This window comes from Xenopus laevis, chromosome 3L, assembly GCF_017654675.1.
Source record: "Xenopus laevis strain J_2021 chromosome 3L, Xenopus_laevis_v10.1, whole genome shotgun sequence".
NCBI lineage: Eukaryota > Metazoa > Chordata > Amphibia > Anura > Pipidae > Xenopus > Xenopus laevis.
The window spans coordinates 90304506-90328680 of NC_054375.1; the positions used below are offsets into that span (position 1 = coordinate 90304506).

Consider the following 24175-nt stretch of genomic DNA (forward strand, 5'->3'; position numbering starts at 1 on the left):
AGTTAATAGTGCTACTCCAGCAGAATTCTGCACTGAATGTGTCTCAGTGAGACATGGGTTTTTACTATTGAGTGTTGTTCTTAGATCTACCAGGCAGCTGTTATCTTGTGTTAGGGAGCTGCTCTCTGGTTACCTTCCCATTGTTCTTTTGTTTGGCTGCTGGGGGGGGGGGAAATGGAGGGGGGTGATATCACTCCAATTTGCACTACAGCAGTAAAGAGTGATTGAAGTTTATCAGAGCACAAGTCACATGACTTGGGGCAGCTGGGAAATTGACAATATGTCTAGCCCCATGTCAGATTTCAAAATTGAATATAATATAATCTGTTTGCTCTTTTGAGAAATGGATTTCAGTGCAGACTTCTGCTGGAGCAGCACTATTAACTGATTCATTTTGAAAATGTTTTTTTTTCCCATGACAGTATCCTGTTAATTTATGGTTCCCTTATAATTACATTCCATAACACAAAGGTGTTATCCTCTAGGAGCACTGCCAGAAAAAATACTAGAGTCCTGCAGCGGGTTGGGTACCCGCTGGCTACCCGCAAAAACCTGCGGGTTGCTGATAGAAGTTCCAGGTGCGGGTATAGACGCGGGTTGGCAGTTCTGCGGGTTTGTGGGTTGTGCCGTGGGTCTTCTCAATAGCGACATTTACTCCTTTTTTTCTGACCACGGCTACTTCCGATGACGTCACTTCCGGTTTACGACATCGCTTCCTGATTCTTGATGGTCAGCGGGTCGCGGGTCCGGGTTGCAGATAAGGTACTTGCGGGTCGGGTGTCCAAGCGGGTAAGAATGCGGGTTGCGGATTGCAGGTTGCGGGTACGGCCCCAAAAATGGACCCGCGCAGGACTCTAAAAAATACTATTGCTTCCAATGTATTCTAGTTTGACTTGTCAGTAACATTGCATTTTTCCCTTGTGAGCTACAGGAAATTCTTACATATTTCATATGTACTCCCATCAGATTAAGTCAACCTTGTGACACACTAAATTGCTATATAACAAAGTATGAGAAAAGAAGCCATAAGGAAATACATAGATATACATTTACTTTACAAGAGATCATTTTAAACTTGTGATTGAGCACTTTATGGTTTCATAATAACAATACCCAGAAAGAATTCGTGCAGCCACTGCTTTATCTAGTCCACTTGTAATTAATCATTTGACAATAAGGTAAACAAACACTGATAAAACTTACATAAATGATTGGGGATTTCTTCAGTGTCAAGACAGCATCTTCAAGAAGACTATTGTTGCAGTGTCTAAGAGCACATTGTATTGGACCATCCTTAAAGACCAGGCTGCTCAGTTCTGCTCTCAGAAAGTACTCCTGAAATAATACAATGAGGGAATTTACTAGTACAGATTTACGGTGCATTAGAAAAAAAAAAAAAAGAATATTTATGAAACTTAAATCTTAATTTTCTTAAACCCAAGGTTCTGTAAAGTTATCACTTGTCTGAGCTTTTCCTAAGAAACCATTGTGTCACTGGCACACTATTTAAATGCCAGTGCTTTTGTACTTCACATTATAATCACATTACAAGATGTCAGAATTAGAAAGGCCTACAAGCAGTTTAGCAAGTCTGACATGTCATTGCTGGGAGGAATGGCCTGCTGAGCAGACTGAACAAAAATCCATACAATAAAACTGTAGAATGAATCAAAAGGCAGATTTATTAATGATTGTAATATACAGGAATAATGTACTCCCTAATGTAAAATATAGGGATATCATAAGTCACATTATTTATTATAATAAATATTTCAGTGAGTCATGTGACATAAGCAAAACTTTATATGTATACTGATTCTCAACCTCTTCTCACATAATACACACACACACACGAGGCAAAGACAGTTGGAAACTAAAATGCTTTGATAAATGTATCATTTTGTTAACAACAGTTTCTTGAGATGTCTTAAAGGGATGGTTCACCTTTAAGTTAACTTTTAGTTCTTTGGTATTTATTTTTTGTCATTTTCTAATTATTTGCCTTCTTCTTCTGACTCTTTCCAGCTTCCAAATGAGGGTCACTGACCCCATTTTTTATTACTCCTCTTTCTATTAAGGCCTTCTCCTATTTATATTACAGTCTCTTCAATGCAAATCAGTGCATGGTTGCTAGGGTAATTTGGACCATAGCAGCCAGATTGCTCAAATTGCAAACCGGAGAGCTGCTAAATAAAAAGCTAAATTACTCAAAAAAACTTTTTAAAAAATTAAAACAAATTGCAAATTGGCTCTCTACATCATACTAAAAGTTTATTTACAGGTGACCAATCCCTTTAATAACTATGATTAAATTCATGATTAAATTCAAGTAGTTTGGAATCCTTCAGAATTGGCCATTTCAAATGTTAAGAAATTTGCCCTTAAATGTACTGAAAAAATAGGCAGCACTTTAATTAAAGACTAAACTTTAAAATGTGCAGAATATTTATGAAATATTTAAACAAGACACTTTCCTGCAATGCACAATGTATTGTACCCTTACCCCAGTTAAGGTCATGATATTCTCAATAGATTTGGTCATTATGAGGTTTTTCTTTGCTCTGGTTATTGCAACATACAACAAATTCCATTCATCTTCCCCTGATGCGCCTGGAAACATAAATAAAAAAACGTTATTTTTGCACAATTCTACTGATTTGATCAACATTGGCGTCTTTTCATAGCCTTAGAAACAAAAAAAGAAGACGGAAGCATGGTTAAAGAGCCACAGCAGAGGTTTAATTTGTCTAATATTGCAAACATCTGTTCATTCCTATGGGATTTTTAGAACTGTATTCATCAAATGGTGAGTTCTGACTGTCACCCATTTATATATATAGAATCAAACTAATTCAATCGAAACTCCCCCTCGTGATTCAAGTCTCAGAGACTTGTGTTCAGTTCCCGTGCCCTTCTACAATAGGTGCAGAGGATATCTGGGGAGTTAGAAAAAAAGCATCAATATATTTTGGGCTGGAACATTTTTGGAAGAAGATCAGCACTGGCCAAGAGTACTAAGTGAGTTTCTAGAATCACAAATATGTATGTGGGACCCTCCAGTGTTTTGGGTTCCTCCTTTTTTAAGACTATAGTGAACAATGACATTCTTTACAATGCTCTGCTTCTGATTTTGGCAATACATGGGGAAGATTCTTTACTGTTTCAGCACTATAATGCCCCCACACTCAAAGCACAAAACGAGTTTGCAGAGATGCACGGAAAAGAAATTATTGTGTGGGGTCCTGATTTTAACACAATTGAATGCCTGTGGGATGAACTAGAACACTGTAACCCAACATCAGTGCCCAACCTTGTGGCTGAATGAAAGCAAATCCCACCAAAATTGCTCCAAAGTCTTCCCAGAAGAGCAGAGGCTGTTATAGCAGCAAAGGAATAACCAATGTCATAGTAATACCCTTGTTTTGCAAGATGTTGGGCAGACGTGTGTGTATAGTTCTGACTATATAGTGTACGTGTAGCTGCACACACAGGCTTTCTGATTTAGATACCATTTAATGTGGTGGTTATGTTATGCTGTCTGCTGGGGTTATATCTCTCCTTTTCACATTCCCACAATATAATATATTGTGCTTTCTGTCTTTTGGCCTTTTTTTCAGATCAAAGGTTTTTTTTCTAAAAGGCCACCACCAGGAACACAAAGACCAGAAAGTAAAAATGATCCATTGACATTTAAAGTTTATAAATATTTATCAATGTTTATCAATCAGAGGCAATTAAAATGTTTCTTGGCAGTAAAAATCCATCCTAAGACTAGTGTAACATCTGCACTGCCATATGTTTCCCATTTAAATCAGTTGTAGTCCACACATCGGTTTCTCCGCTTGCAGAGGGAACTCAGACATGGCCCACTACAGCCCATGTGAGTATGCACAGAGAGGAACAGCATCCGCTTGTCCAGAATTGATCAGAAGAAAACACTGTGTGTCATTAGCCTGTACTGTTTCATAATATAGGTGTGCAGAGATTTAAGAATGAAGTTACTCCACATACTGTAATGAATCTATTATATCCTGATTAATTTACCAGTTATGTGCTATGCAATTTATTATAGCATAAAGCATCAGTGCAAAAACTGTGCACAGACACATTTCAGGGCCCACCTAACTGGAGATATTATGAAATATTCCAGTATGGGCAGCTTGTAACACTCATGAAGCTGAACTGGTTTTAATGATTATCAACCTTTATTTATGCAGTGCCAACAAACATTCAATTTTTCCATGGTTGGAATTCATATCAGGACCTAGATAATGAGTTTGTCAAATGTCTCACTGTTTGCTTGGGTTTCTTGTAGTCTAAACTCTTACTGCATGTGTGAAATTAAAGTGAACGTCACCAAAAAGCTGTATAATAAAATTCCTTTTTAAATTAAACATGAAATGCAATTTCTATTTTTTATTAAAGCATTCATAGCTGTTGTAAGCTCATTTAAAAATCTCAGCTGTCAATCAAATATTGCCTGCCCCTCATCTATGCCTTAGGCATAGAGGCGGGGCAGGCAATTACTTTCACTTTCCATTCAGCACTTCCTAGATGTCACTGCTTTCCCCACATTCCTCTTCACTGTTTAACTGTGTAGCCAGAGCATGGGGATGGACATTGGGTCCCGCATTCTGGTGCACAAACAAGATTCTGAGATGATGCAAGGCTTGTCTTAATAATAGTGTCCACAAAATGGCACCTGCCTGCTTGTTATAATTATGAGTTCCCAGACTGAAGGAAAAAATATTCAAATCATTTACACAGTGTAATTGAAGTTCATTTTGCTTGACTAACATGATAAAATAGGATTTTGAATACATTTTTTGGGTGACAGGTTCCCTTTAAACACAGAGTGTGCTTAGGAAAGCTAAGCTCCAAAGGGGGTGGGACTAATATGAAAAAAAATTTGTGTATAGAACTGCATAATAAGTCAGTGCTAAATAATACAAATAAACTAGAGATAGGGGTAAAACCCAACCTGCAGCCCCCCTCCCTCCACCCGCAAGGCTTCCCCCTTGCTTATATAGAGCCGCCCTGCCGATGAATTCACAAAAGGGGTGGGGCAAGCAGGCGTGCTTCTATAATCAACCCGAACCAGCGACCTGAAAATGGGGGTGCAAGGTCGAGCCAAACCCGCCTGACCCACGGGTCTTAAGGGTATTTGGCAGGCCCGCACATCACTAAAATACACTACTACTGGTGAGGATTTCACCTCCATAATTAGCAATGGCAATGTTAGGGTTTGTATATTTACTTACAATTTGTGATATTAATATTTAGTCTCTCCAGGTTGTGTCTTGCAGTAGGGATTTTAAAAAAGTCATCTGTGACTTGCACAGTCTCAAACTCCATCCCTTTGGCTTTATGTACTGTTCCCAAAATAAAATCTGAAAAATAAGGAGTGTTGCAACTTTAGAAGCAAATTAGGCAGATTGATATATACTCAAAGTTGTCCCTTTGTGGGATCATGCTCAGAAAAGCAGAAAGCATGTGTATGACAGAAACACTGCTTTATTTGGATTGCAATACTTTTTGATTTAAAAAACACAAATCACCACACTATCCCTTTGTTTTTATCCTTCTGATTCAAGTAGAGGTCTGACTGCAGTCAGTATTTAAAAATTTCACAATGCCAAAGGAATAGAAAAGAACCCCCACTTGATCAGTTAAACTAAGGCAGTCACAATGTAATTAGGACACACTTATTAATTGTCAGTTGAATTGTAAGCACTTATAAAATAGCCAAAAGATCAGGAAAAGGAACGCCGACGCGCGTTTCGCAATGTTTGCTTTGTCAAGGCGTAATGAAAATGTTCCTTCAGACGCGTGGTTTAAGTTACTTCCGCGTCCTACGTCACGTGACTGAGTTCTTGCGGGATCTTACCCCTTGATCGCACACGCTCATACGCTCCCACTACACCTATCGCGAGGACCTTCTGGAGTTACTGAGTCACTGAGTTATGGTGTGGGTGTCATGACAACGGCGGCACCAATAGGAGGGAGGCACACGTACTCCAGAAGGTCCTCGCGATAGGTGTAGTGGGAGCGTATAAGCGTTTGCGATCAAGGGGTAAGATCCCGCGAGAACTCAGTCACGTGATGTAGGACGCGGAAGTAACTTAAACCACGCGTCTGAAGGAACATTTTCATTACGCCTTGACAAAGCAAACATTGCGAAACGCGCGTCGGCATTCCTTTTCCTGATCTTTTGGCTATTTTATTTAAATTACTTAAAAACCTTGGGTTAAACAATTCTTGTGAGGGTGGTGGAAATAATCTTTGCTCGGTTCAGCTCTTTCTCTTCCTCTGCATACTAAACTCCCAGGAGACAGTGGAATTGTGGTTTTACAGGATATATTAGCCTCTCAAACCAGCTTAGGGCTCAGTTAATTACTAGACCACAGTTCCGGTTACTCTGCCTTCTCCATCTTTGTGGTGTCCCAGGGATAGAAAAAATCAGGTAGCAGTTTTGGGACAACTCCACCTCCTCTTATTTCATTTTCCTCCTTTTTTCATGAATTTGAGCATTGATTTATAGTTTTTATCCTATTAAATGGCAGTCTAGTTAATTTAATCAATTGAACCTTATTATTTATGTAGGAGTACCATCTTACACAGCACTGACTTGGGGCAGCTGGGAAATTTACAAAATGTCTAGCTCCATGTCAGATTTCAAAATTGAATATAAAAAAAAATCTGTTTGCTCTTTTGAGAAATGGATTTCAGGGCAGAATTCTGCTGGAGCAGCACTATTAACTGATTCATTCTGGAAAAAATTTTTTCCCATGACAGTATCCCTTTAATAAATCTGCCCCTTGATATAATTATACTAACCCACAGTTTTAACAATAAACAGAAATGGAATCCATGTGTATGGGAGTGTGACCTTTTAGCATTAGTCTACCTTTTGTTTTGGTGATTTTATTTTGGTTTCATACATTTGATATGGATACTGTTTTCTCACTTTTCCACTCATACATATACTGTGTATTGGCTATTTCAAAGTAATAATATTATAATAATATTTATTTTAAAGGCTATTGTGTTGGTGTTTTCATGTATTTAAAAGATTAAAAGTTACAATTTATTGTTACCAAATTGCATAATCCTTCTAATCTCCCAAGGGATTAGCGATGAAGCATAGGAAATTTGAAATGGAAGGCTCACCCACCTGTGGTGTGGACTTGCTAAATGGTATACGTATTTACAAAAATATAACCTTTGTGCTTAGCCCCATGAAGCATCATATGGGTGCTACAACACTATTTTTTTAGACTAATGGATAAATAGATAATCATACTAACCTGCCTTCTTTTCATCATCTGTATGGCAGCTTTTAATCCTGTTCACAAGCTCAGGGACTCTGTTTCTATATTTCTCAACGACAGAGATTTTAGCCTCCAATTCTTTGTCTTCTGAACTTACTGCATACAATTTTAAAGCGGAAAACCCTCCCTTCTTTGCCCACATCCTTATGTACGAATCTTGTATAAACAGTTGTTCTATTGGGGATTAAAAAACAACAACAACAAGCACTGCAGGGTTATAAATATTTAGTTAAAGCATGTACAGTATACTCGAAAAGTAAGTATTCTTAAACAAATGTCTTTGCATGTGACATGATAATGGCAATAATAAGCTAAAATAAAAATTACTCAGAAGTGAAGACCCCTATGGAAGAGGGGCCCCTCTCTAATCCTGTGCACAGAAGTCTCTCAGGAATAGTCTCTCCCCAGGCGCATATTGAGCGAATCTGAGAGATATGCTGCTCGTGTGATGTAATTAGACGGAAGTTACATTGGTGCATGGAACATTTGACGTTTAATATCAAGTTTATCTATATCATATCTGCGATGGCAGAGAAGTATTGGCACCACATAACATGATCTTATTCAATATGCTGTTAAGCACACTAGCAAATCCAAATCCATGCACCTAAGGATACAAGCAACACGCTGATCTCACACTGAAGTATTTTGGATATTAATATAAGCTCCAGAATGGGAGTTGTTTTAAAAATAGGAGACCAATTTTGGGATACAAGACATTATTTGTGACTCTTGAACACTCTTGAGGAAGCAAGCTTAATCACAATGGTGCATATATAATTAATCTGCAGCTGATGCATCTCTCCTTGAAATCTGTTCAATATACATATATCAAACTTACAAGTAGGAGTTACAATATTTTGCTGACATATTAATTTTTGGTGGACTGTCTATTTTAATATTAACAACAGTTATTATTAACAGTATTGTAATAACATTGTTACTTTTCAATATAATCGTTTGTGTCACAGAAAGAGGGGCCCCTCCATTTACAGGTGTCTTAGTGTTTTAATGGTGTTTTTAATACATATATGTTGGCATGGTTGACTAATAAACATCTCCATTTTAATTATATTCAGCATTACCAATTAAGTATCTTATTGGGGGATGAAATCTTATTGTGTTTTTTGTTTTATATAATGGCAATAATAATTCACTTGCCTTGAACTATGGTACACATGGCATTATAACTTCTGTAAACAAACCACAAGTAACCAATTGTAAGGTATGAAATTATGTACTAATAGTAAGTTTCTACAGTAGTAAGTGCCTCACTTGGCACTTCAAAACATTGCATCGTGTGCTTTGGACTGATAATTGCAGGTCACTGGCCTCACTGCAGCCAACAGCAAGCAAGAAGTAGAAATTCCTAGCAACCAGTAGAGATTTCTGCATTTTAAAAGCATCAATGATCAAAATGGCCCATGTGCCACAGCATTCATAGACCAGCTGACTACACAAAATAGTAAAATAAAAAGTAAAACAAAATCTGTAACTGTTCAAAAAGATAAATATTCTCTAAGTGAGATGAGTGGGACTACTGAGTAGTTCTTAGTGAAACCTGAATTTTACGTTTTTTTTTTTTGTCTTCCCATTTTCATATTATGGATAATACATTTCTCTGATTTTACATTATCCTGGATTTTGAACCATTTTTTTATGGTCCCCTGAAAAACGTAAAATGGGGGTTATACTGTATATATAAACTGAGTAGTTTAAAAATTGCAAGCCTTACTTCTCTCTCGTTCTGACTCAGGCTGAAGCAGGATCCAGATATCTAAAATTTTACTCAATCCAAAATTGTTGGGTCCCTAAATAAGTTTAATTAGAAAAAAAAGTGTTACATGATCCATTGACCAATTAATGAGACAGTATCAATTTTTAAGTAATGAAAGCATGAAAAACTAGCAGTTCAAAACATTTACAAAGCAGAGTCCTTCATTTTTCTCTTTATATGAAGTCCACAGACCACAGGCCATACTGTACTCTACCCTGTATGCTATCCCGTGTAAATTTCTACATGACCTGACCATGAAGAATTCTGCTTGAAAAAGTAGTAGCTCAAAACGTATACAACGCACTTGCTATTTACAATTTTTAGCCTTACCCCTATAATATGGATTTGTGCAGGTTTTTCTCCTTCAGTCACTCGAACAGCTTCATCAAAGACACAGGAATTTGTGCGGCATAGAATAGCAGGCTGTTCTTGGCATTGGCCATTAATGGTGCCTACAACCAAAAGTACATGCTTTTCTAAAAATTGTCTTGGAAATTCAACACTTTAAAGGAATTAAGCAGTATAAAAATATAAACTGAATAAATAGACTACTTGTGCAAAATAAAAAATGTTTTCAATATAGTTAGTTAGCCAAATATATAATCTATAAAGGTTGGAGTGACTGGATGTCTAACATAATAGCCACTACATTACTTCCTGCTTTGCAGCTCCCTTGGTTTCCATTTATTGGTTACCAGTCACTAACCAATCAGTGACTTGATGTGATGCAATTTTTTATTTTGCAAAGGCTATTTACCCAATTTATAGGTATGGGACCGATTATCCAGAATTCTTGGGACCTGGGGTTTTCCCAGATAAGAGGTTTTTCGGTAGTTTGAATCACCATAATTTAAGTCAACTATAAAACAATGTAAACATTAAATAAACCTAATACGATTGTTAATTAATAAGAATTCATTAGATCTTACTAAGGATCAAGTACAAGGTGCTGTTTTAAAGACCGAGAAAAAGGAAATATTTTTTAAAAATTAGTATTATTTGATTAAAATGCTTTTAATATACCTGTAGCTTTTTTTTAGGTCAATGTTGTCAGCTGTCCAAATTCCAGAGCAACGTAAGATGGGCCTGGAATTTCAGTCAGTTGTATTGAACTTCTACTTTATAACAAAAAGAAAAACCATCTCCAAGAAGTCCAGAGCATGACATAGGTGTCCTGTCAGTGTCCCTTTTGCAAAGGTAGATTACACTTCCCCATAACTTACCTTTCTGATAACCTCCAACTAGAGTTTTATTTTGCACTTTCTTGAAGGCATCAAGAATAGTGGCACCGACATAAGCAATTTCTGCACCAAACCGAAAGCTCTAAAATAGAAGATAAAATAGAATTTAAAGGAACAGTTCACTGTAAAAATAAAAACAGGATAAATAGATAGGCTGTGCAAAATAAAAAATGGATCTAATATAGCTAGTTAGGCACAAATGTAAAGTATATAGGCTGGAGTAACTGGATGTCTAATATAATAGCCAGAATCCAACTTCCAGCTTTTAGTGTTTAGAGTTAGTGCTTTTAGAGTTCGTCAGCCATTTGAAGGGGGACCACATGGGACAAAATTGTTCAGCTCGTTTGCAATTGATCCTCCGCATTCAGCTCGTTTGCAATTGATCCTCAGCATTGGGCTCAGATTCAAAAAGCAATCGTTATGGCCCATGTGCCCCCCCCAATCACTGATCGGTTACTGCTTGGTCACCAGGTTAACCAGTCAGTGGAAACCAAGAGAGCTGAAAAGCAGCTAGCATGTAGTGTACTGTTCTGTACAGTTTTTATTTTGCACAGCCTATCCATTAACCAGTTTTCCTGGGTTTTTCTTTAAGGGTTTGAATGAATAAATATTATAAACATGTATTAGATCGGGGTGCCATAAGGATTGATTTACAATAAATGGCACTTTTATTGTTATGGTTACTGAACCTGAGCAAACTTGGGGTCTTAAATAAACTCTACATAGATAAAGTCTGGCCACCCCTGCAATACATTTTGTATGAAGTCATAGAACTGTCTTGTTTACAAACAATTTTAAAGCTACGTATTTAATACAGTCCTCTAAGCATGCTAGAAAAACATTAAAAATGTTTGCAGCAGTTTGTATTAAGTTCAAAAGGAGCTTAGTGAACCAGTTCACCAATGCACGTTCATCAGACTGTAATTGACCACAGAATCTAATCACCAGTATATCCATCTAATTTAAAGAACAACAAAACCCAGTGTGTTACTTCCCGATCAGTTATGTAGAGCAGTCTCCAATGCTCATTATTGCCCCTTATGAGCAGTCCAGGACAACAATCTTGCCCGTACCAGTCCTGGGAAGACGTGTCATGTTACAGTTACAATAGCAGAGCATAATTTAAAAGATCCAGGGATGAGGGTGGCCAAATGAGAGCTGCTCTGCATAACCAATTGGTATTAAAGGATACAGAAAAGAGGGAGGTGGGGAGGTTTCTAACCTATTTACGCCTCCGACTGGTTAGAAACCTCCCCCCCTCCCTCCAGAGAATAAAACTGTTGTTTAACCCAGGCTGGTAGTACTCCAGGTAAAAATACACTGGGCCAGAGATCTTTCTATCGCAGCACCATTGCTGCCATCTAACCCATAGTCACAATTTAAAAAAAAACACAAAAAGTCACATGAATAAAACTCAGCAAGTAAAAGTCGCAACATTTCTGTAGAAGGCAATGGGAGTTTTGTCAAGCAACTTTATGTATTTATTTTTTGTCAGTTTTGAAATTTCACTTATTTATTTTCATTATATCATGAATGGAACAATGTTTATTTTAAGCTTTACCTCTCAGTAATGCTTGCTGGTTTGTCACAAAATATTAAAATAATAGTAATACGATTCCCTTGTATATCACCTGAGTGAGGTAGAAGATATGAGTGTGTGGAACTTCACAAAGAGCATTGACAGCTCCACGAAATGTATAAATCTGCTGATGAGGGTCACCAACAAAAATCTTCCCACAGGGCTGAGAAAGTACAATTTCCATTATGGCTGCATTCAAATAAAAATATATTGAAATTACAAAAAAGAAAGCGTCTCGGAACCAAAATAAATGCAAATTAATCACAAAGATAACAGTAAAAATTAATTAAATCGGTTTATTAACTGTTTAAACACAAATGGGTGCATTTCCTTGGTAAAAATAAATATAATCTCCTTGCAGATTACAGTATCTTTGTTAAACCTTTCCTCCATTTATCCTTATTAGTGATGGGTGAACAAATTCGCCTGGCGCAAATTTGCGGCAAATTTCCACGTTTCGCTGATGGTGAATAAATTTGCGAAAATTCCCCAGCGTCAAAAAATTTTGGACCCACCCATTGACTTTACTGCCGACATCAAAATTAAAGCAAGCAACTTTTCGAATGCATGTCCAAAATTTACGCAGGCGTCAATTTTTTAGTCTCATGAATATTTCGCCATTTCGCAGGAAATTCACAAATTTTTCGCCAAGCGAAATGGGAGGAATAATCCATACTTTGATGTATAACATAGATTTTTTTTTTTATCACATGCATTGCTGTACTACTTTATTGTCTTACTAACCTGGTGTGCAATCTTGAGCTTCATCAACAAAAATTGCATCATAATCTGTGAGGTGGGGCCTACGTAACTGCCAAAGTTTCAGGTATCCTTTGGGAAAAGAATACATTTTTTTTAACTAAAAAAAAGTTAAAAATTGTCTTAAAGTGGACCTGTCACCCTGACACAAAAATCTGTATAATAAAAGTCCTTTTCAATTTAAACATGAATTGCAATTTCTAATTTTTTATTAAAGTGTTCATAGCTGTTGTAAGCTCATTTGAAAATCTCAGCCGTAAATTAAATATTGTCTGCCCCTCCTCTATGCCTGGGCATAGAGGCGGGGCAGACAATTACTTTCACTTTCCATTCAGCACTTTCTAGATGTCACTGCTCTCCACACATTCCCCCGTTCTCTTCACCATTTAATTGTGTAGCCAGGACATGGGATGGACATCGGGTTCCCCATTCTGGTGCACAAACAAGATTCTGAGATGATGCAAGGCTTGTCTTAATAACAGTGTCCACAAAATGGCTCCTGCCTGCTTGCTATAATTATGAATTCCCAGACTGAAGGAAACACAATTCAAATAATTTATATAGTGTAATTAAAGTTCATTTTGCTTGACTGATGTGATAAAATAGGATTTTGAATAATTTTTTTTGGGTGTCAGGTCCCCTTTAATAACACAGACATGTTCCTATTGATTTCATAGGAACATGTCAATATCACTTTAAATTATTGTATGTCTTCTCCCTTATCCCCTTTGACACAGATCAATATTCTCAAATCCACTTTCAGAAGGCTCAGGATAAAAAAAGACCTGTACATGCTTTATAAACATGCTTTCAACCCTTCTTAGGGCCCATCTACAAATCATTTGCTTCAGTAGCAGTCAGATTGCACTGAATGAAAACTTCATTGGCAGGTGGCTAGAATGCAAGATGCAATTCTTCATAAATGAGGTTGCATGAATGTGTTGTTTGTAGTTAAAACAAACATTACAGAAAATATCCATCTTAGTTCAACATGAGCAAAATGCATAAGACTTGTAATGTGTTCTGCCTTCACTTTTAAATTTCCGAAATTCAGGGTTACAATTGTCTTGAACAACCGGTGTTTGTTTAAAAAAAACAAAAACAGAATTTAAGGTGGTCATAAACGGGTTATTCCAGACAAGCTTAAGGTACATGCTTACAACACGCATTGGGGGCAGATTTATTAGGGTTTGAGTTGGGTTTTCCATGAAAATTTTGAGTTTACGAGGTTATATTTGAGTCAAAAATCAATTTTTCAGGTTAAAAAAACAAAATCCTTGAATTATTCGTGTTTTAAAAAAAACAAAAAAAAAACAACTCAGATTTTTCGGGCTTTATTACACCCTGACCCTGAAATAGCTTGAATCAGAAAATGTGCCATCTAAAACCTGTTGATGTCATGTAGGAGTAAATGGCAGAGGTCCCTTTAACCATTTGAAGATGTTAATAGCCTTTGACTTTTGACAAATAACCCCTATGTCATTCCAATCATTTACAAAAGTGACTTCCACCTTATAACCTGCAATTGCTCTAAAAAAAACAGCCTATCACTTTCAGAGCAGGAAAATAAATAAGGAAGGGGGGAAACAGAAAAGGCAACAAACCAGCAACGAGAGAAATTTTAAATTTCAGTTCTTAAAAAGTCAATAAAACTATTTTGCATACGAACCATCAGGCGTCATTTTATAAGCAAACTGTCTGGTTTCCTTAAGGAGTTTCATCTCTCTCCATATCTTAGAGGCTTCCCTTACAGTAAACTATGAGACAATGAAGAGCAAATATGCAATTAATAAAAAGCAAGAAGAGCTGCTTTCACTCAGACTTATCACACAAACATACGATATTACAATAAGCTGACTGGTGTGACATTAGCCTTAGGAACAGAGTAAGATAACATGCACTTATGGAATATTGAACCATTATTGTTTGCTTTAAAATCTTATAGAGAAAAGGTTTAGATAAGGAATATTGCCTGTTTTAGATGGCATTCATTAATAATTCGTAAAGGGATTCTGTCATGATTTTTATGATGTAGTTTTTATTTCTAAATTAAACTGTACACAGTGTAACTAAATCACTCTACAACATAAAATTGAAATCCTGAACCAGCAATCGTATTTTTTTTAGTTGTAATATTGGTGTGTAGGCAGCCATCTCAGGTCATTTTGCCCGGTCATGTGCTTTCAGAAAGAGCCAGCACTTTTCTTACAGGCTTTTGTTTCTCCTACTCAATGTAACTGATTGTGTTGCAGTGGGACCTGGATTTTACTATTGAGTGCTGTTCTTAGATCTACCAGGGAGCGGTTTTCTTGTGTTAGGGAGCTGCTATTTGGTTACCTTTCCATTGTTCTGGTGATGGGGAAAGGAAGGGGGTGATATCACTCCAACTTGCAGTCAGTGGCGTAACTACTGGGGGAGCAGGGGGTGCGATTGGGCCAGGGCCCGCATCACCTCAGGGCCCCCCGGCAGCTCACGTGCCACGATTCCCGGCCGGTTCCAGGTGTACGGAGGGGGCCCGGCAATGCATCCCGCGCCTGGGCCGCCCCCCTCTAGTTACGTCACTGCTTGCAGTACAGCAGTAAAGAGTGACTGAAGTTTATCAGAGCACGTCACATGACTGGGGCAGCTGGGAAACTGACAATATGTCTATGTCTAAACATATCAAATTTCAAAATTAAATATAAAAAAATCTGTTTGCTCTTTTGAGAAATGGATTTCAGTGCAGAATTCTGCTGGAGCAGCACTATTAACTGCGTTTAAAAAAAGTATCCCTTAAAAAAGTACTACCTGTACTGTCAAAACAGGCGAGAGCATAAAACCAAGCAGTCTCCAGCAAACCAAAACAGCAATTTTAAACTAGTTGCATGAGCTACAGAATACTTCAAACTTTCAGATTTTATGTCTAATAACTCACCAGTTTTTCTTCTTCTGTTACCAGAGCTTGATTTCCACGAGTATCCTTGCACCAGATAGGAACATGCTCTACATCTATATTCTCATCAGCAGAAGAGAAGAATGATTCAAGAGTCTTCACAACAAGCTTTGCCCTGATAAATCCAGCTTTTTTTTCAGGCAGAACAAAGTTGACTGAAAATGGCGTCAGCTTGGAGTAGTTTATTTTATTTCTATCTTTATACCTACAAATGCAATAAATTTAGAGCAGTTACCCAAGATATTAGTTTACCTTGTTCCTTGGCAATCACACTTTGGAGGCAAAGTTAGACCAGAATCTAACATTTTACATGTATAACTAAGCAGATATAACCTAGCAATTTATTATAAAATTACTTGATATATATTATGTAATCCTGACGACGATCCCCTGTGGATCGATACAAGTAGATAGAAGTATGGAGTAATAAAGATCTGTGAGTGCTTTGTACTGGATATTTAATTTATGGGTAGCACCCAGCCAGAGTTCATTTGATTGGCAAGTGCCGATGAATCGAGGAATATATATATATATATATATATATATAATATCAAAACAGGGGGGTTGTGGGAGCACTCTAAAGGCTTTATATATATATATATATATATATATATATATATATATATATATATATATATATATATATATAAAATATTTTTTTTAAATATACATGAACATAGATTTGACAGTATCTGTGATACCTACAATACACCAGTCTGTGCAAAGGCCAAAGAATGGAAAGTCTTGCACTTCACATTCCCGGGAAAAAGTGAAGCAGCATGTTTTGCAATAGAACTGTTGAATGTGGCATATAAAAATCGAAGATGAGGTCTGCTCTCCGCATACTTGATTAGGGTTGATGTTTTTCCAGTACCTTCAAAAATACAAAGAGGGATATTTAAATAAATTTAAAAAAAAAATTCAAAAGTGCAAGTGAAAAATGGCCTTTTTACATGTAATTCCATGCATAGACATGACCCCATAAAACCATTAAAGCCTTGGTTTAATCATTCTTACTGGAAAGCAATTTCTGGGGACATCTCTGATGACATCACCACACTTATCCAACCCCCTCTAGTGACGTGTCCACAAATACACCATTTACACATCACTAGTATGTACACATAAAATTTAGCAATTGCATGAACTTATGTGCATACAATTTTTAATTATTGTAGTTGCACACAAAACATTTTTTACACACACAGACTGAAAGAAATCTCACTGAACATTGTCTCTGTGGCTGTCTAGCTATACTGAATATAGTGGACATCTTACAAAGTATCAGCAGAGAGGGGGCTCACTGCGAGCAGCAATATACGGTAGGTAATTAAGTATATGCAATTCCTAGAGAAGCCCAGACAATCCCATAACTTCAATAAGCCTAACACCTTCATTTCAGTTGTGTCTGCCTCAGAAAACCCTCATTACAACTAGTAAATATAGATTTCCTTACAAATCAGTTTCTGCTGTTACCTGGTCTATACTGTAGCTTGCTATCATGTTAAAGTTCTTACATGCCAAATGCAAAATGAGGCATAGGCACCAGTATAACGCTAAATAGTTTGTATTTAATACCTCTGGACACCATGTTATGTATGTAAGATTATTGTTTTGTTGTATGTGTACAATATAAGAATGATATAATACATCAACTCTACATAGTGCTTATTCATATGGCATACCTGCAAAAGCCATGATTTTCACAACCTGCCCAGGAGCAATGTCATGGTTAATTATTTGCTTTTGCTCGTTGGTTAGATTTAAGGTTGGTCTCTGCCTAGGAATAAATAAGAATAGGTCTTAGGGCATACTGATGAAAAACCATAACAATATACATATTTGATTATTATGTGCTTTATATTACTGGTATGGGTTCCTTTATCTAGAAACCCGTTATCCAGAAAGCTCCAGATTCCAAAGTCATCTCCCATAGGGCCCATTTATGCAAATAATTCTAATTTTTAAAAATAATAAAACAGTACTTTGTACTTGAGGATAACTAAGCTGCATGAATCCATAAAAGAAAATCTAATGGGGTTTAATTCATGTTTCATTTTTTTTTCAGTAGACAATTTATGGTGATCCAAATTATGGGAAAACCCCTTATCTGGGGTTGGAAATGGTTCCAAGCACTCCATATAATAGATCCCACATCTTTACTTATAATTCCAGTTATCTTTAATAAAAAGTGAACAGTTATATATAAAAAGTAGTACATTTTCATGTTGCTTATTATGCCAACTATATCTTTACTGAAACCTTTAAATAACTGTATTTAAATTCAACAAAGTAATAAAGAACAACAACAAAGTTACCAAGTTACAAACAAAAGACAGATAGCAAAGCAGAAGAGAGAGAATGCTATGGAACTGAAACAGAGCTGGGTGGACACTGCCATTTACAGTCAGTTACAATTCTATTATAGACTAGACCCAAACTACTACTACTTAGCAGGGAGTCAATTACTTTCTCCAAAAGTTTAAAGACATTGAGGCTATAGACTTCCAGTTAATAAAAGCCTTTTCAATAAAAGCTTTTTTTTAATAAAATAATAGAGTTGGTAAGTCAGTTGTGATCTCAAGCAGGCAAAGGCTGAGGGAGTTAAGAGCTAGACCATGCAAAAAGTGCACTAGTCTTCCCAGCAGGTCCGGACTGAGAATCAAAATAGGCCCTGTCATTTTAGGTACACAGAGGCCCAATCAGCCCACTAAATACTGAATTTCTATGGCACCCTATAGCAGCCTCTCTGGCATTTGCCAGAACCCACAGATTGCCAGTCCGGGCCTGCTTCCCAGTTACCATTTTCAAAAAAACATGGATGGCCAGACTCCTCCAAAATATATAGAGGGTACTCACTGCATAGTTCAGGTGAGTGTTGTTAAAACATAGTACATTTTCACAATTTTTCAGTGTAAAATTAAAACTGGGTAAATAGATAGGCTGTGCAAACTAAAAATTTTTTTCTAATATACACTAGTTAGTTAGCCAAAAATGTAATGTATAAAGGCTGGAGTGACTGGATGTTTTCCATAATAGCCAATCTTGGTTTCCACTGATTGGTTACCAGGCAGTAACTAATCAGTGGCTTGAGGGGGGCACATGGGTCATAACTGTTGCTTTTGAATCTGAGCTGCATGCTAAGGATCAATTACAAACTCACTGAATACTTATGTCCCATGTGACCCCCTTAAAGTTGCTGACTAACTCAGAATTAGAGAGCTGGGGAACTCCACAAAAACATAACTTAAGCTTTTTGAAAAGTAAACACAATTTGAAGCAACTTTGCAATATACATCAAAAAATATGCAGACTGTTCATGCTTTTTAATGGTTTCTGACAGTTCCCTAAGCCTAGCCCCTGCTCTCCTTCTGATCTCTTTGACTACTTTGCTGAGCTGGCTTACTACTGTTACTTTGTCAACAGCCAGCTGTCCTTAGCCTGCATCCTCCAAACCCCACAATTCCCTGCACACGTGATTTCAAAAAGGAAAGGATCATCACAGTGCAATGCATTGTGGTTTATGTAGTTCTTGCATGCTGTCTGTAAGCTGTGGAGAAGTTGTTACAATTTGTAGCATCAGTGTTTAGTCCCTCCTTCCCTGCCAGGATTTCAAATGATGCAGAAAGAGAAGAACTGTTAAACAGCTGGATTTCAGCATAGACAATGCCATTTTTTCATACTTTTTGAAGAAACCAATAACGATGATGGTTATATTAGGGTCTTTCTGTGTTACGTTGGCCTCTTTATCAAGTTTTGGTTTGGAAGCCCCTTTAAGGATAAAGAATGCCTGTGCAAGATTGAAATATTAACCATTTTTTTTCTTTTCCTTTCTCTTATTTTTAGTTTTCTTTCTCAGTTGTGATTTTTACATTTTCTATTACCTTATGTCTTTGATTATGTTAAACACTGCAGAGGCCATGCGGCCCAGACTATGCAGTAAATGTATAATTGGAAAACTCAATAAAAATGTTTGTTTAAAAAAAAAAAAAAAAAAAAGTCAATTTATACAGTGTAGGTCCTACTGAAAAATCTTATTTGAATGTATTGTGAACTTGAGAACTACATTAAAGAGATACTGAAACCAGAAATGAAACAATTTTTTACATCTATCATAATATTGGCTTTGAAAGAAACGTATAACTTTGCCATAAAGTATTTGCACAATGCTTTTACATTACCTGTCTGATGCCCCATGTTCCTGTATGAGGGGGCTGCCATATTTGTGCAGCAGGAGTCCGTTAGCATTAGAATCTCTAACTGACAGGCTGAGATTGGACAGTCAGGTTGGAAAAACAGTCAGGTTTAGAAACTTCAACTAAAAATTACTTACAAACACAAACCTCTCAGCAAAAAAAAAAAATGACCTTTTGGTAACTTTTAATGTACTTTCATATTTTAAAAAGTAGTTTTTAGTGTTAGTATCACTTTAAGATAGCATTTATTTTTTTAGACAAACAGTGAATTATGCCTCCAAATGAAACATGTAAAAGCTTCTTATAATTTTCACAGACAGCCTGAAAGGGCCAGGGTGCAGTGCGCAATGTGTGGACACTGAAAAAGGGCAAATGGGATATGGAAACTAGGAGATTTCTGGGAGAATAAAAGGACATTAAGGAAGCTATAGCGGAGAGGGGGATAGACCACAGGAACACATAATGCAGAGGGGAGATAACAAACCAGCAAGCAAAAGGCAGCAAAGACTTCCTGTAACAGAGTTGGCCAATAGTTTAATAACAGTGTGTGATTGGCTGTGTCTGGGACTTGTGGTTGTGTGCAAAGGTTTGAATAAGTAGGCATTTTACATTTTTGATGGTCTGCATATATCAGAGCTGGTCTTTTAAAGTGGGTTATTGATTCCATGTAGGCAGAGCTTATTGTTTGTTTCTGAGAGTACTGTAGACAACAAACCAGATTTTTTGTCCTGAAACCTGCTGTAAGACAATAACAACCCCTTAAAATGGGAACAGTGATTACCATAAAAATATCCAGCAGACTATAGCCTGTAATAAATATGCCTTGCAAACAGTTTTTGATAGCTGCTGCAAATACTTACTCAGATTTGAAACTGAAAGGAAATGTTTTTGTTTGAACACTGCTATTTTCTTGAAGATATAAGCAATATACAACATTGTAGTGAATCCTGGAAAGAAAAAGTAAAAAACAGTATGCTTAGAAAAGTGTCCCAATATACTACTCTGGAGTGCCATGAAAAACTATTCAAATTATTTTAATTTAACTGAATTAATCCTACAATGAAATGTTGCTCTAACTGAATTAATCCTAATGAAATGTTGCTTAGGTATCGTATATAATTACAAGAAAGTGTGGATGGAGAAAAATACAGGAACATACTCCAAATGTTTTAGTTTTTTTAAAGACACAGCACTTAGAACTGGCTCAAGAACCTTAATGTTAATGTTCTACAATTGCCTGATCTCAACCTTTTAAGTTCACTACAAGAATTTGGCACTTGAAGTAAAATGCTAACCTCAGACTCCAGGCTGGTGCTCCTCTTTACTGAAAAATACACTGGTCTGGGTTACTATTGTAGGGAGCACTGCCGAGAATGCAGAGATCAGAAGCAAGATGGGGGGCACAGCGATCAGTCCAATACTACTCAGGGCCGGTGCATTATATATCGAAGAGGAACACCAGTCTGAGGTTAATTATAACCAGTGGGGCTGCCTAACATAACTGCCAGTCCCCAGTGATTAAGCCTTTCCTTTTAAGTTGATTAACAGTCTCTTTTTTGCAGATATGTCCTATATCAATTACCATTAAGAGACAGAAACATGAAAATACGAAAGCAGTGGCACCAAGAGGTCTGTAACAAATACTTTTATTTCATATTTTAATTCAACTGTGAAATAACTACATACAGTACCTGTTACTTATAAGGATATTCTCTTGTCTCATGGCATTAAGAAGTGTCGCCAGGCAATACAATGCTTCTGTGATTTCAGTAAATCTGACTGTAGATTCCAACACACACCTTTTTAACTTCTGGATGTCACTAACTGTGCCAGACAGAAGAACAATCACTGCAAACACAGCCCAAGGGTTTATAGTCTGCAAGGTATAAAGTCAGATGCATAAAGTATTACAGTACGATAAATATTCTATTGACAATGCTAGAAACACTACTATACAAAACAGATGGACATGCTTTACTGCTAAATATGATACATTTAAGCATTCTCACAAACACCCCTTTTCTTATATAATAATCTTTTTTTCTAAAGGTGGGGCTGCACAATGGCACCGCTATCTGCCATATGCAGTGTATTTTGTATGCATGTGAATGGAAAGTGGCTGCAAGCACCACCACTTCTCCATGAGAGGGCCACAGGAGTTTAAGCACTGGGTGTGCCATAGGCCTCTTCAGATGAAATTAGGATAGAACTGCATGACCCAAAAGTACTAAGCTATATGCAAAAACACTGAAAATAGCTTTTTTTAGAATTAAATAAAAGTATAAAATGGTAATTATGTGAACAGTTCCTGCACAAAACCTATGCAATCATAAGAAATATTTGAATAACCAGGAATTTGTGTCATTTAAGTGGTTTACAAATAAAATGGTATAAAAACTGTTAAAAAATAAAATTGTGTTAAAAAAAACAAAAACAAATAAAACGTGTACAACACTGTAAAGTAATGCAAAACACAGTACCTCATCTGTATCCCCCAGCTCAGGCAACCTGTTGGTTATACATGCTGCAGCCAATGGATATAAATGATGGTACCTTAGACGTGCCATTATCGCTTTCTGATCTGCAGTTCGGGAACTTCTGAGATTAGTAAAGTACCTGCAAAGCATTCATGACATAGCTGCCTTAGATGATATGATTCTCTTCTGCAATACATGAATGAGTGATCTGAGTGTGCCAACCGCTATTAGTTTATGCCTACACATTATAAGGGCAGAGACACGCTCAGAGTCGGCAAGATTTAGTTGCCCGGCGATAAATCGGCTTTTCTTCTGGGCAACTTATCTCCCCAAACTGCTTCCCGCAGGCTAGAATTTAAATAGCTGGCAGGATGGCACTCAAATAGTTTAGTTTTCCAAAGTCGTCCGAAGTTGCCTCTCAAGGCACTTTTGGCACCCCAAGTAAATACAGCTATTTCTTCTCCTTTAATGCAGGTATGGGACCTGTTATCTAGAATGCTTGGGGCCTAGGGTTTTCCGGATAACTGTTCTTTGTGTAATTTGGATCATCATACCTTAAGTCTACTAGAAAATTATGTAATCATTAAATAGGCTGGTTTTCCCCCAATGAGGATTCATTATTTCTTATTTTGGATCAAGTTGAAGGTATACAGAGAAAAAGGAAATATTTTTTAAAATTTGGATTAATTGGATAAAATGGAATCTATGGGAGATGGCCATCCCATAATTTGGAGCTTTCTGGGTAACGGGTTTCCGGATAATGGATCCCATACCTGTATTAACTAAATTAGCAGAAATCCATTTTGATGACTAAATAATCCTATTAAGTTTTTTTTAACATAATTTTAGTATACATAGGGTATCATGAACCTCATTAAACTTATGTGGAAAGCCCCAAGCATTCCAGGTAATAGACCAGGCAATTAAATATGCTGCAAAGTCAAAATGTAGTTAAACAGCTACAGAGATATTGGAAAGTGTTTCAAAACAGGCAAATGGCTGCATATTTCTAAACATAGCTGTTGTCCATGAATCTGCAAATAAATAATTTGACACTTCTAAGTTTCTGCACCTGCTGGACACTTATTTTGTCCACATTTTAGAAGACATGTATAAAGTCTACTATTATTTACCTTATTAGATTCAGGACACAAAACTCATCTTCTTTGATTATTCCATTGTTCTTGAGAATATTTTCAACTTTAACCATAGCTTCCTTATTTTTTACAAGATACTGGTGATAAAGCTTTTTCCATGGAATGAACTTAAAAATGACATAAAAATGAAATTATATTAAGGAAGGATAGCTCATTTCATAGAGTTTACATCAAAATGTTACTTCAAGCACACTTCTTTCATAGTAGAATAGCAATAGGGAGAAATATTCACTTAACATCCCCTTCCAGGCAAATAAAATAAATAAATAAATGATACACATACAAACATTCTTTGAGGATTAGTTTTGTACCAAAGAAGTGGTAAATATGATGCAAATGAATACCCTGTTTAAGCATTTGATCTCCTGATGTTGAGAGTAAGCTATATGCTCTCCTTGAGAAAACAAAACATTTGGAGATTAGCGAATTTGACCTGTTACTCTTTGCTCTTTACTCAAGTTGCGAAACTGTGAAATTTTGCTGAAATGGATTAAAGTCTATGGGGACAAAAATTTTTGACGCATGCCAAATTTTTTTCACCCATCTATGGGCGTCATTTTTGCAGTGAAACTTGACAAAAAATGTTAAATTCACCATTTCCTCCGGTTGAATACATGAAGAATTTCACCGGCACACGAGATGCACTTAGCAGGGCAAGCCCGTGCAATTTTATTTAATGCAATGTGCAACGTTTCAGGGACATGCCCCTTTGTCAAGCATAGTGCA

The 24175-nt window shown here is 36.8% G+C and overlaps 1 protein-coding gene across 10 annotated transcripts in view; it reads right to left on the reverse strand.

The window, feature by feature from the left end:
* Positions 1-24175, reverse strand: part of fbh1.L (F-box DNA helicase 1 L homeolog) — a 37948-nt gene that overhangs the window by 7538 nt on the left and 6235 nt on the right. For all 10 annotated transcript variants that reach the window (XR_005966311.1, XM_041586582.1, XM_041586584.1 and 7 more), the window contains 17 exons: positions 23426-23556; positions 22296-22431; positions 21507-21691; positions 20676-20762; positions 17305-17399; positions 16325-16493; positions 15602-15824; positions 14357-14444; positions 12673-12759; positions 11981-12117; positions 10332-10431; positions 9439-9560; positions 9067-9142; positions 7308-7505; positions 5262-5390; positions 2504-2610; positions 1204-1335 (listed from right to left, as the gene is read on the reverse strand). Coding sequence is in view for 9 of the 10 variants with exons in the window: in XM_041586582.1 (XP_041442516.1) it covers positions 1204-1335; positions 2504-2610; positions 5262-5390; positions 7308-7505; positions 9067-9142; positions 9439-9560; positions 10332-10431; positions 11981-12117; positions 12673-12759; positions 14357-14444; positions 15602-15824; positions 16325-16493; positions 17305-17399; positions 20676-20762; positions 21507-21691; positions 22296-22431; positions 23426-23556 (2202 nt within the window). In the remaining variant the exon portion in view is untranslated. The remainder of the gene's footprint in view (positions 1-1203; positions 1336-2503; positions 2611-5261; positions 5391-7307; positions 7506-9066; positions 9143-9438; positions 9561-10331; positions 10432-11980; positions 12118-12672; positions 12760-14356; positions 14445-15601; positions 15825-16324; positions 16494-17304; positions 17400-20675; positions 20763-21506; positions 21692-22295; positions 22432-23425; positions 23557-24175) is intronic.